The 19,135-nt window shown below is 44.5% G+C and overlaps 1 protein-coding gene across 2 annotated transcripts in view; it reads left to right on the top strand.

Annotated features, from left to right (window-relative positions):
• The first annotated feature begins 1,024 nt into the window (after positions 1–1,024).
• The window catches only part of LPIN1 (lipin 1), an 88,235-nt gene continuing 70,124 nt past the window's right edge, over positions 1,025–19,135 (top strand). Inside the window, exon 1 of one of the 2 annotated variants that reach the window (XM_076332764.1) lies at positions 1,025–1,233. In XM_076332764.1, coding sequence (XP_076188879.1) covers positions 1,144–1,233 — 90 coding nt within the window. In that variant the 5' untranslated portion in view covers positions 1,025–1,143. The remainder of the gene's footprint in view (positions 1,234–19,135) is intronic. The other variant, XM_076332765.1, reaches the window with a different exon arrangement.

The raw sequence follows: 19,135 nt of genomic DNA, 5'->3' as shown, positions 1-19,135 counted from the left end.
TTTCCAAAGTTTTCTTTTTCCATCACTTAATTATTTTCCTACTTACTGAATTTGCATATAGCTTAAGGTTAAATATCAAACATATTTGGGCATATTTGTTCATTTGATAATCATTATCAGCTCATAGCTAACGCTAGGACTCTCCTGCAATGGTGTGCTATAAATAGCCCATTTTGTTATATAACTCAGTGGAAAGATTTAGAAGCCTTTGCCCGAAGTCAGAGATGTATCAGAAGGGTTCAGGTTTTTTGATAGCAATTTTATCTCACCTGCTCTGCAACCGGATGCCTTATAAGCAGAGGAATAATAAATAATAAAATTCAAGCTAAAGGTTGTGGTCAGTTCAGGCACAAAGCCTTCCCTAGGCCTGATTTTGGAGAAAAAAGCTGCCATTCCTGTCAGCTGCCAGAAGTGATTTCAAGATGCTGGACTCAGCAGTGCCCTCTTACTGAACCAGAAGTCTCACAGGTATTGGGGCAAGTTTGTCTGAAGTTACGTAGGGTGAGATCCATAATAATTGGATTCTACGCTCTGGTACCGAACCCAAAAGAAACAGAAGACCAAAAGGAACAAATGGGAAAGAAAATGGCCCTCTTTCAAACTTGATGATTGCGCAGAAGAACAGGAAAGCTGTACTGCCCTCACATCCATACAGTTATGGTTGTGGAGCTGTGTGGCTGTGCAGAATGGCAGAATAAGATTCTGACATTAAGAACGTGTCTTGAAAACAAAATGAAACCATTAAAATCCGTACTAAATATGATTAATGATGGTAATAAAATGTTGGCAGTGAAAATTCCTTATATTCCGTTCACAGAATTTATAACTCAGCAAATTGTCTGACCATAAAAAATCTTGTATGAAAGTAAGGATACCGACTGTTTGGAAGTGAATTTGTGCTTGTCAGGCTCTAATTTTTCACTGAACCTTATGACTTAATTAGGATACTTGAGGAGTCAGTTGCAAGCAAAGCGTGCTCAGGTTTCTTGCTCTGACTGTGCTTCCAAGAACTTCGGCAGGTAAAATTAGCAAGCAAACATGATCGCTGGGAAATTATATTCTCTGGAGCTTTGTTGTCAACAGCTAAAACCTGAAGGCAGCATTTTTGTATATGGCTGAAACCAAGAGTGGTTTTAGTAGCGTATGCAAAGAATGGGGGAAAATGATCAGGTCAGGATGTCGTCTGAGGAGGAAGACCAGCCAGAGATCCCCACCGGCTCCCCTTGGTCTTGGGTAAGAGCTTATGCCCTAAGGTTGCATAAATAACACTTAAAGCTCTAGAAAAAAGTAACAAGCTGTGCTGTGTGAACCTAGATAGAACTGAGTATCATCAGCTTTTTTACTCTCCTGTTGAAGTTTGTGTTTCATGAATGGTTAGATTGTCTGTTCTAGTTCTACCTGTGGACATTTAAAAAAAAACTGAATGGGAAAACCTTCTTTTGCTTCTGCTGTGTATGTCAGATGCTACCAGAAAACCTGGCTGATTCTGTACTGTTTGCTTTGCTGTCTCACTGGCCATGTAAAGCAGCACTGTTGAAAGATACCTTTTAGGTATAATGGAGGGAAAATGATGTAAACAATAGTGTAAATGTTTGCTCTGAAGGTCTGCATTAAGGAAAGAGCCAGTGAGACCCCTATTACAAATACAGAAATGTCTTGCCGTAATTTTTTTAGTAAGATGGAAGCTGCCTTAATGAAAGAAGCTGCCTTAATGAAAGACAGTCTGCACTGATGGCCCACCAGCAGTGGTTGCATGGTCCCGTGTTTTAAGATCCGGGCTTGATGCCTAATGCTGCTAGAGAGGATGTGGGTCAGTATGGTTTTCTGATGGAAAGATAGAGGATGCATTCATTCCGAAAGGGCTTTGAGTGAAAATAGGAACAGCTTTACTGAATGATCTGGGAATTCTCTAAATTTCAGGAAAAGAGGAGGGGGTACCACCAGGGCTTTGAATTACTTTAAGAAAAGCATTAAAGTGATTAAAAAAAATTATATGTATGTCTTGAAATTAGTATTTATGGTTTCATTTCATAACCTTAAATTTCCATGTATTTTTATAGACATACACATCTATGATTTTTCTGGAAACGTCAATGTTTGAAATGGTTTCTAAGTGTTTGTGGTCAGGCACGAATGTGTGTGTAAGCATGGAACTGATATTTCCTGCAGGTACCCAAGGAGTTATCAGAGACAATTGCTTTTTGAAGGTAAAAGGCATAGAATAAATTGGTTTAGCTGATGATAGGAATGTGGATTTAAAAGTCTCATCTTGGGAGGAACATGCAGGGAGGATGAATCATAGAATCATTAAGGTTGGAAAAGACCTCTAAGATCATCGAGTCCAACCGTCAACCCAACACCACCATGCCCACTAAACCATGTCCCTAAGTGCCTCATCTACATGTCTTTTAAATACTTCCAGGGGTGGGGACTCAACCACTTCCCTGGGCAGCCTGTTCCAATGTTTAACCACTCTTTCAGTAAAGACATTTTTCCTCACGTCCAATCTAAACCTCCCCTGGTGCAACTTGAGGCCATTTCCTCTCGTTCTATCGCTTGTTACTTGGGAGAAGAGACCGACACCCACCTCGCTACAACCTCCTTTCAGGTAGTTGTAGAGAGCGATGAGGTCTCCCCTCAGCCTCCTCTTCTCCAGGCTAAACAACCCCAGTTCCCTCAGCCACTCCTCAGAAGACTTGTTCTCCAGACCCCTCACCAGCCTCGTTGCCCTTCTCTGGACACGCTCCAGCACCTCAACGTCCTTCTTGTAGTGAGGGGCCCAAAACTGAACACAGTATTCGAGGTGCGGCCTCACCAGTGCCGAGTACAGGGGCACGATCACTTCCCTACTCCTGCTGGCCACACTATTTCTGACACAGGCCAGGATGTACCAGTTGTTCTCACTATCAGGACACAGGTTTCCTGGTGAGCAACAGTATTTGTGTGTTGGTGAATGTCTATTTTTGATGGGTAGGAAGATCATTTATAGATGTTGATTTCTTAATTCAACATAAGTGGAAACTTTCTATTTCCACTGAAAATCCCCTATAGACTGAGCAGAATGGAGGCTGGGTGTGGAGAGATAGGTACTAAATAGTTAGCAGACAGTTGGAGCAGTAAGGAACATCTAAACCACATTCGATATAAACCAAACTCTGCGTATAAACAAAGAAGGCAGGGATTTTTTTTTTTTAAACTTCAAACATTTGCTATCATTTTATTACATAGCTATCTGTTTTATTAAAAATTAAGATGCCCTACACAACATTTTGTCTGTTGCATTTGTATGATGTGTACTTTAGCTTAAGTTTCCTTCTGGGAATTTCCTTCACATATAAGTCTCTTAAATTGCCAAGAGAAATCATGGATCCCACTGTTCTGTGGAACAATCTGTTCTGCAACAAATGTGTAAGTTTTATTAAAAGTTAAATAAACAGTGTTATTCAGCATATAAAGCATATTGGATTTCTGATAGAAATAGATGTGCTAAAGATCATTTGAAACTGTTGCTATTGGCCTTTAGGAGTTGCTGACTCTGGGCTTCTGCTAAGGACTTCAGAAAAGAAGGACCATAGATTTACTGAAGTGCTTCTGCATGTCGGTCTATCATAGAGTACAGAGAACATTGTGGTCCTTGGAGAGGATGACAGAATACATATATTTGAGAATATTAAAAGCTCATAATAGAGAGGTCTTCGATAAAACAATTCCCTAGGTATGCAAGGATAAACATATGAGCCCTAGGCTTTGAAATGTAGCATGTGATTAAAAAATTACATGCTTCCAGAAGCAAAAATTTGTTTTTGTAAGCATTTAGACCTCAAAACACTTCCTCTGATTTCCATGACGTTGCAAGAAGATCACACAAATATGATTTCATGCAGACATTTTCTTTCCCTAACGATATGAATGAGATTGTACATTTCTGTCCTTTTCAGAGGAGGAATAAAGAAAAAATAACAAATAAATTATGCACCACTGAGAGAAGCTGATATAACACGGTGGGGATGGTGGTACTAGAATTTAAACACAAGTGCCCTTAGACTTGAAACAGAAAGATACTTAGGAAGACAGCTTTATGGTAACCACACAAATTACGTAGCAAGAAAAAATTGCCCTAAAAATCTGCATAGTCAGTCCAGTTTCTTTTCCACTTTTGACCAGTCATTGGCAATGTGACAGCATGTGAAGTTTCAATAGAAAATTGTGACTAACCTATGTTGTTGGAAATGGGAATGTTTGGAAGGGAGGGCTCTGCCGGAGCAGTGTGACCTGAAGCCCAGGTTGCTGCTGGACTATTTAGGTCATGCTATCCTTAAGTATTTGCCTTTCTAGAACTCCTGTGAAAGTAAGATAGTTATAAATCCTCTGCAATTGTTACAGTGCATTGCCACAACTTTGTATGGATAATGCAAAGGTGGATACCTCTAGCCCATTCTTGTGCCAGTTTAGCCCATATCTAAATTGGGGAGAGGCTGCCATATGCTACAGTGCTCTCTCGTGTTGGGAAAGCTTATTTCACAGTTCTGGATAGCTTTGGGAAGGGCAGACTAAAGCCTCCCCAGTCCATCCCTGCCCCCTGGAAGCACTGTACTGGCAATATCCCCAGACTGCGCCCTGCAAAGGTGGGAGCAGGTTATGGCTGGGGAGGTGAGAAGTTCATGATGTACAGAAAAAGGGGTAGAAGACAACACGTCCACCTCAGGGGAATGGTCTGGCTGTGATGGAGGAGCCAAATGTGGCAGTGCTGTCCCACCAGTGTTTTGACAAGGCTGGCTCTTCCCCACTCCCCTCTTCCCACTGGTGATGAACCCTTGGTGACAGACTCTACCAACCTGCAGCGAGTGACAGTGTCTGCAAGTATCTGACAAGCTGGGCCACGTGTTACTGGTGAGGAGCTCGTCCCAACCTCACCATTAGTGTAGGGCTGGCACTGGGACTGGAAACCACATTTGAGCATATTCCCCAAACGAGATGGGCTCGGGGAGCTGGAGGGGGCAGGGACCATTCCTGCACTCACCTGTGCCTCCCTGAAACCATGCTCACCCTGGTCCCAGTGGTTGGGCACTGCTGTGTTGCGGGGTGGCCCCATGCTGCCTTGCTCTGCTCTGCTTGTGCCCACACAACACCAAAAAGCCACACCAGACCATAAATAACAGGAGCAGCGAAGGGGTGCCGTGGTCAGGACAGCTGTGTGCTGGGCACGGAAACCTGATTTCCCATTTTGTGACCAGGGCAGGCACATGCGGCAGCTGGGTTTGAGTCACGTGCTGTTGTTGGCAGCCGGGCGCGAGCGTGATGTGCGGGGATGAGGCTGGTGGTGGGGACATGGAGGAAGGCCCTTTATTCCAGTGATTAGTTCGTTTGGATTCCAGCTTTTTCATTGTTTTGCCTGTTCAGTTGGGGGTTATTTATGTTGTTTTTAAGAATGTGCTTGAAATCCCCATGCTCCGGGTCAGGCAGCTGTCTTGCCAGTGAAGGATGGTGTGAGGCTGCTCTGGGGGAGACATGTTGGGCTGTACAGCTGCTGCTCTGCAGGGAGAGCCACCAGCCGGAGTGGAGGAGTCCCAGGGTGGCTGTGGAGCTTCTCTTCCAACCAAATATTGCCTAAAATGGCCACTGCTGGGCCACGTGTGGAGAACATTGCTGCTCCCCCAACCTGGGGCAAAGAGCAATTGTATTCAGCAGGGCGACAGGACTATCTCGGATGGAGACATGGTGCCTGGCCTGACTTGCCCACCGGCATCCCTGGGCACTGCTGCCCTCCTGCTGTGTCCCCCCCGCAGCCCCAGTGGCTGACCCATGGGGGGGGGGGGTTCTGAGTTACACTTTGTGGTGGGCATTGAAAGCTGGTAACATATTTAGCAAAAAAAACCACATTGGAGAAAAGAGATTATTAAAACATCTCCAAGCTCTCCACACGGTGGTGTTTCTTTCAATTTGACCCCATAAAGATTTTTTTTTTACCTGATAACTAATAAAATACTGTGGGCTGCGTAGCTTAGGTAACAGGTGCTGTCAATGCTGTTCACAGTTAATTACAGAAATATCCAGGAGGGACATTGAAAGTACTCACCCACCTTCATTATCACCAAATTTTAGAGCAGGACTGGGCCTGTCAAAGCATAGCAGACACAAGGAGATCTGTGCAAATTCCTGAATCAAATACAAACTTCTCAATCGGCCCTAGGCAAAATTCAGGTTTTATTTTCCAGCGTTTCCACTGTAGGTAGCTCTGCTCTGAGATCCCGGCTCGAGACCTTCACATTCAGAGGAATTTCTATAAATTTCACCTGAACCGCAAGGGCTGAGCATCTGTGAAAATCACTCCTGAGCCCTTGTACTGGGTACCCAAATTAAATGGGCACACTTAAAAACTGTAACCTTCATTTCGCTCCTCCCCCCAAATTTTTTAGGTTAATTTAACCTGAAGCTTATACTGTGTTTTGAGATCCTCTGGGAGAAGCCTTCTAGAAATGCAAAGCCTTTCTGCAATTAAGTTGCCATCTGCTGCCAGTGCTACAGCTGCAGTTGATGCTGCCATGGGAGAGGGACCGGTTGGCTTAAAGGGCAAGTTTCTATCAGTCTTCACCCAGTCCCAGGCCAAACCACCAGGTCATTGATAAAGCACTGTCATTTCTCCAGAGCTGCAGGCAGTCCTGGATTTACCAAATTCCAGTGGGGGTAACAATTTAATTAGCATCAGTTTCTTTGGAAAGCTAAAAACATCTGCGTGTCTCACTGTGAGACTTTTACTGCAAGAAAACTGTTATCCTGCGTAAATCGGAAAGGATGGACTAGGGCCAGAGGCTGCTCTCACCCCACCGACGCTGTGCCGGCTCAGACCAGCTGGAGATCAAAGCCCATTTACCCAGTGGCTGCGGTCACCTCGAGTCTCCTGCGCTTTACAGCAAGGATGCCCCCAGCTACTCTGACAGCAGGACTGTTCCCAGCTGTCCCCACAGATGGGAATGGTCTGGGCTCTGGGACTGCCCCATCCCGTGGACCTTCCCCAGCGAAGGATCTCTCACACGGGGCCTGATTCCCCCCTGGCTTTCTGACCTGCATCTGATCTGTACCACTTCAGGCACAAGGATTCAACTACTGCCCTATGCACAAGGTCCACAGTGTGGGCTCTTGTTCTGTTTTATTTTGGTGGGCCTTTTTGCAGTCATCTGCTGAGCAGACCTCAGGCTTTTCAGAGGCAGGAGCTTCCTTCCCCCACAGTGGCCTTACCCCGCCGTGCCCGGCAGGTCAGCAGCTGCAGCCCGGGGAGCAGGTGCTGCCTGGTTGCAGCCCCTTGCTCCCATTTCGGAGGGCTGACACTTCAGCGACTGGAGGATGTCTTTTTGCAAGGGTAAATAAGTCTCAAAGGTATTCACCACAGATCTGCTTTCCTTCAGCATCAAGCACGTGTGCTGCCTTCCCACCTACTGAAAAACTAACAGTAAGTTGAACCCGGACCCTTCCCTGTGGTTCACACCAGAGCTCCCAGAGCACCTCTCTGGGAAGCTGACGGGAGACCGAGTCCTTTTGCATTTTATTTAGAGCAGATTGCTGGAGGTCAGCAATCCTTCTGTATCTGGAGATCATATCTCAGAGAGCCTGCCCTGTCTTAATATAGATTTGAAAGTTCAGCTTGGTCGATGGGGACAAAAGGCTGTGAGGGCAATAAGTGGTAGGCAAATAATATCAAGACTGTCAGCTGCTTCGCCCCCCAGTTCCTGTCACCTATACTGCCTTTGCATGATAATCTTTCTTTGCATGATGAGTAATGCTTTAATAACACTTATTTATCTTATGCTGCCATAAATGCAAACGGAGTGTTAACCTCTCTGTTTCCGACTCCTACTCCTTGTAGTTGTCTGTGACAGCTGAATCTCACCTGGAGCAGGAGTTTGCACCACGTCAAGGCCATGGCCTAAGGACTGGTCAGCCCAAGGGCAAGCTTCAGCAGCCCTGACCGAGCGGCTAAGCAAAACCTACACTGAGATCGGAGCTGCAAGTACAAAACACTCCTAAAAGTGGAGCACATAAGAAAAACCCAGCCCAAACAGGCAGAAAGCACAAACACATCTCCAAGAACCAAGGCTGCCTTAAAATCTGAGATTTTTGAAAGCAGTGATAGATACTTGTTTCCTGCTACCCACTTTCAGATGTTTGCGTTTAAAAATTTATCAAGCTCTTACCAGTCATGGCAAAGGTTAAAACTTTTTTCCATTTAAAGTCCCCTGTCTCTGGGAGATAAGAAGAAGCTTCCTGAAAAGCAGCAGAAGTCTGGTGCTTACACTGCAGGCTCCCAAAGAGTTTCTACTCCAAATCAACGAGCAGATAAGGACTGGGTTGTCATCAGCTGAGCGTTTCCCACTGCCGTCACCCAGGGAGCCACGAGGCCATGGGTGCCATAACGGGGTGCACATGAAAAGGGACCATTGTGTCGGCACCCCAGAATGTGCGTCCTCTGGTTTTAGTGGGCACAAGCTGGGGAGATCATCAGAGAAGAGCATTCGTGGCAAAATGTTCAGGAAATGCAGAACTGCCTTCTACTTTGCTCGAAATTATATATGGGGGGGTGGTGTTAAGGAAATGGGAGCAAATGGTCCTGTGGATCTCATTGCTTTTACAGAGCTAGAAATAATTAAGAAATTGCAAACGGAGCTGCAGATGTCAAGGGCTAGAGACGGGCGTGGAAGTGAGTGGGGAAGCAGAAAGCAAAGCTGTGCTTGCCTGTGGAGTAAAGGAGCAGTGAGAAGAGAAGGGCACGTTTTTCTGCAAAGCCTTGCGTATGCCCATCCTGACAGGGCACGCTGCTTACAGCTCAAGCCCCCATGCTCCCAGTTTAAACGCACTGTGTATTAGAAACGAGGCACACCCCACCTGGGATTGCAGTTCATGAAATGAAGAAGGAAAGTGTCCCTGAGACCATGCTCAGAATTCTCTCTTTTGGTACCAGTAGCTACCCTCACAGGAAAATCATCCGCCATTTTTCTGAGAGATTACCAGTATAATGTCATATATATGAGTGCAGAAGGAAAAAGAAATTCCTGAAACTATTTCTCGTTTAACCTATGGTCTGTATTGTTCCAGCTGAAGCTTGTACCTTCCGTTGCGCCTTCATCGCCAACCTTGAGCTCTCTGTACACCTGTGCCACTGCCCGTCATTGCTGTATTGGGATGGTTTCCCTGCAAAGCTGACAGCAAAGGAGAGTCTCCAGTCAGCTTTGCGGAGCCCGTTTGCATTGTGTCCTACAGGGGCCTGACACACCCCTTGTGGGCAAGAATTTCGTGTGCATGCGTGTGAGTCTTGTTTAGGTTTCAGCAACTGAAGTAACAAATGAAGTGGATAAAAAATGTTAAAGGTATGTACTTTTAATAAGGCCTCCGGGGAGATGGAGTCTTGGAAAATTCTGCAAGCACTGCCGTGGCACTCAGGGGCAGGAGTCAAGAGTCTGTTTATCCCTCAGTAGTACCACTTAGAAGTTATAGCTCTTTAAATCTTCAACAAGTGTGATTTTTATCTTTACAGTCTCCCAGGAAGTTCATCATCAAAATCACAGACCACAGCACAAAAGAGCAATCATTTACTCGAACACAGCAGGCACTATATCACAGGCACTGTTACCAGGCAATAGAGACATGCCCATTCACAATAGATTCTCCATCCTTCCTCCTGAAAGGCCAAGAAGAAAATACTTGATGGAGGGATTTATGTGGTTTCTATATTCTCTTGCCCTCTCTTCCTTTTTTCCCTTCTGTCTTCTGAATTTTGCAAAAACCTTGGTCTGATCTTGGAGTAATGCAGGTTTTGTGGCATCGCTGCTGAAATCACTGCTATAACGGATGAGCAAATTGTCCTTTGCCCAACAGAGATGGGGAATACAAGGGATGAAGGGGTTGCATGGCTGCTCCCAAGCAAGAGAGACCAGGAAGCAGCCCTCTTTCATGAGAGCCTGAGCAAACAAGAAAAACTGCAAAAAAGAAAGAGGCTGAACATGGAGGCTGGTCTAAAAAAACCATTTTTTATTCAGACACACTCTGCCTCTGAAGTCAATTGTATCAATCACCTAAGGCTGACCCCCTCAGAGGAGTAAGATTTTGCAGGATTAATCTAGAAATTAATCCAGTACACAGAATATCGCTACTTTTCTTTGCTCTTTCTTTACTTCTTCAGTGGCAACAGCCTGAAACTTGGAGCCTTTGAGCTAAGTGGTAGATATCTGATCCACGGATCAGGTGTATAGTTTTAACATTTTCTCCTTTTAAATACAGAGCCAGTAACGTGTCTGCATAGCCACAAAGACAAAAAATATGTTCTTTTTCATTCTAACCCAAGCCTATAGTTGTTTTAATTCATTGATTTATTAATGTTATTGTCTTTCAGGTCAAAATGGCCACATTGCAAAACTCTGTAATATGGAAAAAAATTAGCGAGAATAGCTGTTTCATAAAGATAATTTGCTATAATTCCCTAAAGCCCTTCTGGGCCACAAAATATCCTAAAAGGAAATAAATATTTTCCAATGAATTTTCATGAACAAGTTGCGGACTCCAGTGGTGTTCCTTTCTGCTTTTGCAGAAGTTGTATTGCTGCCAAAAGGCCTCTAAAGTGGAGGATTTCTAAACCAAAAGTGACCTCCAGTGGTCACACACATTATTTATGGCTGATGCCTAGTATTCCTCTTCCTCTTAGAAATGAGGCAACGTCATAATTAACAGCCTGCAGCAGGCATGGTCAATTAAATTGGATGTATCCCTTAAAAAAAAAAAGGTCAGTTAATCTGGATGTATCCTTACATCCAGATATTTTGTATACCTGCTAACCAGTATGAAAGTTTTTCATTTATTTACCTTTACATCAGTGTTTTACACCTCAGGGGTGGTTTTTCTGCATTATGCTGGGGTATAATGCACCATTCTCTTTGCTGACCCTCTGCACGTAGTACAGCTTTGATACTAACATCCTCCATATAGCCAACTGCTACAGGATGGAGGTGACCTTTTAGAAAGCAAATAATACATCATCAAGCATCTCAAGGTTAATTTTTACTTACACAAGCAATTAGGAGTTCTGCATAGCTTTGCTAATAAAATCATTAATTTTCCTTTAAAGTCTGGAAATCATGATGGATTGCCCTCTTTTTTCCTAAGTATTTGAGGATCCCATGGACTCATCATTTCTTGGATGCTTGAAGGCAGAGAAACATGAGGCAGAGGTATAAGTCGGGGCTTTGTGGGATCTCCACCCTGGTAAATCTCTCTGAGAAATCTCTAGAGTTCAGGGATCTCCTTTCATCATAAATGTCTGAGCACCTCCAGTCTGCCAGCTTTTGCTTAGAGGTTTTTATGAGTCAAAGGCATCTGCAGGGGGGTTTTCCTGCAGAGGGACACTTAGGAAATTCAATGGAAATATACTTTTTAATAAAGAAATAAATTGCAAGAAATATTTGTGTGAAAACTCTCTTGAAAAACAAGTTCCTTAATTTCTATTAGCCTAATTTAAAATAGAACAGATGATTAAACTTGAAGGAGAGTTTTCCCATAGGTATTTAAATGTCCTTCGTCTTTATAGCCTTAATTAAATTGGATTCACTGGCCGAGTCCTGGTATTTTTGGAAGGTCAGTGGAAATGCAACAGTCATTGCAATTGAGCTAATTTAAAGCAATACAGACATGACCTTTGGTAAAAATGTTTGGGTACTCATAAATCCCTTCTGCTGGAAATTTTATGTTGTGTGTGCAAGAGAGGCCAAAACTTGAATGTAAGTCAAGTAAGACTTGGCTCTCAGCTAAGATTGAGAAATAAACCGTAGCTCTTGGCCTAATCAGTGCAGCGCTGGCCCAAGACAGGGTGACGAAGCTATTTTCCCTTATGCTGCTGGATGAGTTTCAATAACCCACTGCAACTTTCTCAGTTGCTCCATCTGTTAAAAGGGGATTATGCTAATAACATCTTTTGTAATATACTTTGAGATTCATGGAGGCTGTGCTGTATATAAGAGAGGGGTAATGCATTCAATAAACAGATTATAAACACAATAATACTTTTCTCCCCCTCCTATGTAAAAAGTAACATTAAGTGAAGGAAGTTAAAATGATGGAAGAAGGAAGTTTGCTTTATTTTTCATTTCATCCGTCCCTTCTGCTCCCCTCCAGCAGCTGCGTTAGATTTGTAAAGTCGGAGCCCATGAAGATGGCCACCAAACATTTCTGCAGCAACACATTTGGATATAAACTGTGCCATAAAGCTTACGTTTTGCTCAAAATTAATATTCTTTCTCTCTCTTCTCCCCCTCCCCCCGAGTGGTAGGTTGTGCATAGTCAGGCCCTCATGGTATAGCTGAGAACAAGTAGTTTCCGGTAACTCTTATTTATGTGACTAGTTCACTGATTTTGATATTCTTCCTCCTCTTGTAAGCGCTGCTCAGTAGATTAGGAAATGGTACAGAAAAGAAAGCTGTGTTAGGACCTGTGAAACACAAAGAAGATGGATGGTAGAAGGGGAACGGCATTTTATCTTGGCATAACTCTGTGACAGACAAAAAGGTGGTTTATTAATAGGGGTTTGGCAGACATACTATACCAACACTTAATGACTGCAAGAAGAAGACCGAAGCAGGTGTCTAGTTTCCTGCTGGCAGTATGTGCCTAATGGGTGACAGGTTAGTGCAGCAGGAGAGGCAACGGTCAAGTTTCCTGACTATTTTCTCGGCGGTTCTGGGTAGGAGAGGAAGGTTTCTGCGATGGTTGAGACACTATGAAAATGTTCTGGGCTAAGTATTAACCCAGTGCTTACTGCGGGACCCAGATATTTAGCTTTTGCATGAGAGCTGGGAACTTTTCCTGTAGCCTATAAGTAGGAAACGACTATTAGTGGGACAGCCTGTGGGGACGGAGCCGGATTTGGAAGAAAGGCTGGGCAGAGATAGGGGGTTAAAGACAAGCGTGAATTGGAATCAGGGGGTGAGGGATGACAGATTGTTGTGGTTTAACCCCAGCCGGCAACTAAGCACCACACAGCCGCTCGCTCACTCCCCCCCCGGTGGGATGGGGAGAGAATCGGAAGGGTAAAAATGAGAAAACTCGTGGGTTGAGATAAAGACAGTTTAATAGGTAAAGCATAAGCCGCACACCCAAGCAAAGCAAAACAAGGAATTCATTCACTGCTTCCCATGAGCAGGCAGGTGTTCAGCCATCTCCAGGAAAGCAGGGCTCCATCACGTGTAACCGTTACTTGGGAAGACAAACGCCATCACTCCAAACGTGCCCCCCTTCCTTCTTCTTCCCCCAGCTTTATATGCTGAGCATGACGTCACATGGTATGGGATATCCCTGTGGTCAGTTGGGGTCAGCTGTCCCGGCTGTGTCCCCTCCCAACTTCTCGTGCACCCCCAGCCTACTTGCTGGTGGGGTGGTGTGAGAAGCAGAAAAGTCCTTGACTCTGTGTCAGCCCTGCTCAGCAGTAACGAAAACATCCCTGTGTTGTCAACACTGTTTCCAGCACAAATCCAAAACAGAGCCCCATACTAGCTACTATGAAGAAAATTAACTCTATCCCAGCCAAACCCAGCACACAGATCCAAAGGGATGGGGGCACTGGCTGTTGGGGAAAAGGTTTCCTTTCCACAGAGCATCCATATAAGATGTATGCAAGAGCTGGGCTGCATCCAGCCCAGCAATGCTCTCCCTTAGCTTCTGGCAGGAGCTGGAGGGAGCTTTCAGCCTCCACTGAGGAGGGCTGCCAAAGGCCAGAGACATCAGCCTTTATCCCTTCCTCTCATGGCATCTGGGGAAGGAGCCTCAATCCCAGCCACTCCTGGAATTCCCACAGGTTCCCTGGGCGCCCCTCCTGCTGCTTTCCCATGGGCTCGTTTCATCTCCACCCACATCAGAGGGAGCGAAATAGGATGCTGCAGGTTTTTTTACCACATTTGTGTTCAGTGGAAGGAAAGGGACGTCCCTACAGAAGGGCTCGTTTCCCCAGCTAAAGACAACAATTGTGTTGGACTACATCAATCCTTGAAATCATCTCTACCTCTCCACTGCCTACAGAGGGAACTGTAAGCTCGCTTAGGCTTCTGCTAAGGTTAGGGAAGATGCTACTCACTGGGGATCTGCTCGACATTTCTACATGGGAGAGGCAGTTCCTCACTTTAATTGGCTTCTGCCAGTTCACAGCTATTGAAAAACGGTGGCCTTATTTGCTTGGTAATGCCAGTGGTTTATTTTCTGCTTTGTAAAAGGCCTTTATAAATCCCCAGACAAGCATCCCTGAAACCAGGACATTGGGAGTGCTGGAGCAGACACCTCCTGACTGCTCGCTGGCCTCACAGCAGCCGTGCAGCACGTTCCTCACCCTGCCATACACATCAAGCAAACATTTCAGCTCATCCTACGCTGCCTACATTAATGACCTCTTACTCCTTATTATATTAATAAAACTGGTGACAAGCAGCAGCCAGTGAATGACTGACCAGGCTTTTGAATGTTAATATTTGGAAATCCTTCACTTTCTTAAATTAGGGAGGATTGCACAAAAGAGAGAACATGGCACAACCTTTTTGTTTTGTCCCTGTACAGCGTGTAGCAAAGTGGGCCACAATTAAAGCTTCTAAGCACTGCTAAACGCCAGAAAACAGCAGTATCAAATGTGAGTCTTAGTGCATGTTCTTTACCTTTGTAAACCGTGGGATAAAAATGAAGCTCTTTTGACTGCTGTACTGATTTTCAGGATTTATTTGCATTTGTTTTCATTTTTCCACTACCACGAGAGCTTTGCTGCAGAAAAGTTGACTTTGTTTCATGGAGCTGCAACCCATGATGGAAGCAGTATGCTTTAGGCAAGGTACAAAAGCAGATCTACGCTGTGGGGAAAAAGGGTGAAAAATATAAAGGAAAAAGACTAGCGGGCGGTTACGGAGATGGTCTTCCCAAGACAGGCCAGAGGTCCATTTACAGAAAACAGGCTATATTTCAGTGCTCTTAAGGTAGGTCAGATGGATCATGCTCTAGCAATGCTACACTTCCTGTTGATTACGAAGGGAATCCAGACGTAACCATCTTCATTATGGATGTCTAAGGTAAGAGGGGCAGCCCCAGGATCTGATCCCACTTAAGAAATGTGGCCTTGAAATCAGAGGGACTATTCTCTGTCCTTAAAGTCCAATAGGTGCATCTGGGCTGAATACAGGAGGACTCTTACATTAAACATCTTTGCATTGTATACCATGGGGACTCCAAATCTAATGCTATCTCACTAAAACTAACACTGACAAACCAACCCAGAGGCAGGAAATCTTTCTACTCAACTGATGCCATGTAATGAAAACTCTGACCTGGGTGAGAAAGGCTTTGAAAAGGTAGAGTCCTGTGTTGCCACCTCAAGCAAAATAAGAACAGCTGGACCTGTGTGCTTGCTCTCTGCAGGAATCCCTTCACATAGGAATAATTACATTATGGGCATTGCATAATGAAGAGAAAACAAGTAAATACGCTGGAGCCTGCTACAGTGAACAGATTATCTCTTGTTGTCACTATCTCTCTTTTTGCTAACTTCTTAAGTTGTGAAGTTAATTTAAAAATGGAGTCTGCTAGCCTGGAGTATCAGGAGGTGTTCATTTTTCACAGAGCAGTTAATAATCCTTCATCCATCTGAATGCAGGAGTACCTTTAAAATCCAACATACTCAATAAAAATGATTCACAAAATGGAGCTTTGAATTCCTTGATTTCACTTCAGGTGAAAACCAGCCCTGTGTAGGTAACAGAAATACCAGTCAGGATCCTCCACTGACAGAGGTGGATCTCTGACTTCCTTGGCCATGTCACTGGACTCTGGGAGAGGTTTGGGGCGCAGGTCTTGAGACCTGTCTCTCCATATTGTTCTTAAGCTACAAATCCAGAAAACAGAGAGCCCCAAGGCATTCCTGAGGGCAGCTGGTTGTTGCTGTATCAATCCAGTGCTGTTTCACCACCAGGCTAGCAGCAATGGCATCTTCAGGAGTGTAAAATAGACACTTGTAGTTAATGTTAGGACCTGTTGCTCTATTCTGGGGTCAGCCAGCACCATGTGGAGCATCCACTGGTGACCTAAACTGCATTCTCTACAGCCGGGGATCTGTAAAGCATCACCCATAGCATTGCGCTGCCTGCAGAAAAGCTATATGACATTTAACAAAAGAGAGTGATAGATGCCAGGCCACTGAGCCTGGTTTAGGCAAAATACTGGGGGAAGTAGGAGGAGAGGCAGGGAACCTCTAAAAGTGTGATATTGTTACACGGTGGAACAATTTCAAAGCCAGTTCAATTATTTTAGTATTAATTAAAGCCCAGTTAAGCCCAAGGGATTATTAACATGTTCTAAAGTACTTCTAAAGACTTTTAAAGCTTTTTATATGAAGAAATACTAAACTTGCTCCACAGGAATAGTACGCTCCTGCCTCATTGCATTCTGTGATGCTTCTCCCCAAGAATTTGAGTTAAAAACTTCCTCTTGTTCCGCACGTGCTGTTTACCTACTAGTCAGCAAAGTTGAGGCATATTTTGATTGGTTTTTACGACTGCCTCCTTATTCCTAGAAATAGTCCTGAACAGCATGTAGCGTTAGTGAGAAAAACAAATCACGTGCAATGAAAGGCACACTTAGCTTTCCCCTCTTCCTTATTTTCTGATCTCCAGGATAAAATCCAGCAGGGAACTGCTTCCAAAATCTGTTTATGAACTTGTGTTTACTTTTACATATATGTGGTCTTTACTACATGTGAACCCTATGTACTGACCCAAGGAACTCAGAACCTTTGTGAACACTGAGAAATTCAGTTTCATAACAGTAGTCTGAAGTTGATGCTGTTTTCTCTATTTTATATTTAAAAAAACAGAAGCTGGGTTGTGCGGCAGAGCACAGAAAGCCTGCGATAGTGCCAGCCACAATGGAAGTTTCCAAACTTCTGGACCCACCCCTCAGATACAGGATTGTTTTTCCTCTACTGTTGTTTCCACTTCAGGAATCTGATCTTGGGACAGAAGTTCTGTCCTCTCCATATTACAAACATACCCATGTTCCACAAAAATGACCTAAACTTACTCCCTAAAAGGCTAGCAAATCCCTTTTAAAAAACTATGAAGACTACATATAAGACAATGATACATTTTTTCTGTGGTTAATAATGTGCATGTGAGGCTTTAAGATTTGACTGCATGAAAGGTTTGAAAGAATCATAGTAAACCTATCTGTATTTTTTTTCCCAGATGGACAGAGAAAAGTGGAAAAAAAACCATGTATATTTTAATTCACTTGAACTTTAGTGCAGGCTTGTTATCACTCTTTCAAACCTGTCATGAAGCCGTATCTTGAAATCTGATGTGCACATTACTCTGTTGGTACACTTGCTGACTCTGGATGGTAACTTATATGTAAGTACTTAGATATCAGTACTGACTTGAAGCAACTTCAGTCTGTGGCAAAATTTAATCTGCTCTGAATAAATTACATTCTGATGGGAGGCTTACCACAAATCAATGGGCAGAGGGAGGGGAAGCATCACCTGCAGTCTAAAGTAGCTATGATACCCACAGGGAAGACCTCTGAGTAAAAGTCTACAAGCAAACAAAGCGAGTAAACAGAGAGAATAAAAAGCCTGGCTGATTTTTAAAGGTCAGCCCCAGATGTGACCATTACCTCCCACTTGCTGCCGTGACATTTATGCCACGCTACAGAGGCAGCTGCCTTAGACAAACGGACAAAGGATTCAATTCACAACACAAAAGGCTCGTACAGCTTTTCAGCGTGCAGCACCGTTGTGTACCTGTCATCTTCCTAACCCCATCCCCACTCCTGAAACTCATGCCCAGGTTTACACAGAAAAACAAATGGGATCAGAGAAATGCTCCTTTCTGAAAGCTCCCCACAAGCTTCTATAAGGTATTTGTATGTGACCTATGGCAAAATTTACTAGCAAGTGAAAACACACACAAACTGTGCCAGGTGTTATTTAAAGAGCAGGCAGCAGCACAGCAGTTATAGCAGTTTTCATTCCTGAGCACTTCTGGGTGCCGCAGAGCCTGGGGATCCAGCGTGTGTCACAAACCCAGTTTCTCAAGCTTGTAAACAGGACTGCTCTGGGTTCAGCTCCGCTGCCATACCTGTTTGACCAGAATACGTCTGAACTAAGCCAAGAGCTTCTTAATAGCTCCTGCCTTTTTTTCTTCCTGAGGGTCCTCTGTGTACGTGACTTAAGCACGTATCTGGTGTCTCAGTTTGAAAACCAATGGGACAGGTAACAGCTTGGTCTGTTCTCTATTTATCATGCAAAACCCAAAGTTTCCAGATTCTTCATGGGTGCAAATCCCATATTCTGCCAGATCTAGCTCTGAACTCATCTGCCTCGTACTTAACAGCGAGGGTCCGGACGACCCAAAGCTTGCCACAAGGCTAAGCCCAACATGCAAGGGCATGTATGGTGCAGATACCACAGTCGTGCAGCTCCACTATCTGCCAGCTTTCTGCCCCTAACTGTGAGGAGGAGGCAGTCATTTTAACCTTCCACTGGTGAAAGCCGTGTATAGCCTTCCTCGGGGGTCCGGTGGAGAGCTGCAGCCAGCAGCCCCCATTTCCAGGCGTGAGGGTGAGGCTGCCCCGTAAAGGAGAGGGCTGGGAGGCCCCCAGGTCTGGAAAGGCCGAAGCCACGAGGGAGGGTGTGATGATCGAGTGATGTGGAAACATCACCTCATGAAACACCTTTTGGTAGCCTGGGGTAGTTCCTAAGAGGAACATTCCCAGGTGCGGTGTTAACTGCAGTCATTAAAATATCTGCCAAAAGCAAGCAGCAGGCGTGGCGGTGGGGCCACCAGGCCAGCCAATGGAGGCAGCGGTCAAACATGCTCCTCGAGCTGAATGGTTTGCTGCAGATGAGGAAACGGCCTTTATCAGCCGTCAATAGATGTGTCATAAGATTTTAGATAAACAGCTGAAAATTTTTACCGTGACTAACGTGGGGTTAAGAAATGGGAGGAGCTCAGCAGAAAGAATTCAGACCTGGCCTAAGGCACCTGGGCTGGTGTATTTCAAAGACCTGCGCTGGAGTCCCATGCGTTAACCCAGTGCTGAGATGTACTCAGCGAGGTGCCTGGCTAAATAATTT

This window comes from Aptenodytes patagonicus, chromosome 3 (genome assembly GCF_965638725.1).
Source record: "Aptenodytes patagonicus chromosome 3, bAptPat1.pri.cur, whole genome shotgun sequence".
NCBI lineage: Eukaryota > Metazoa > Chordata > Aves > Sphenisciformes > Spheniscidae > Aptenodytes > Aptenodytes patagonicus.
Note: the sequence above shows the minus strand (reverse complement) of the source record. Positions and strands in the feature narration are given on the sequence as shown.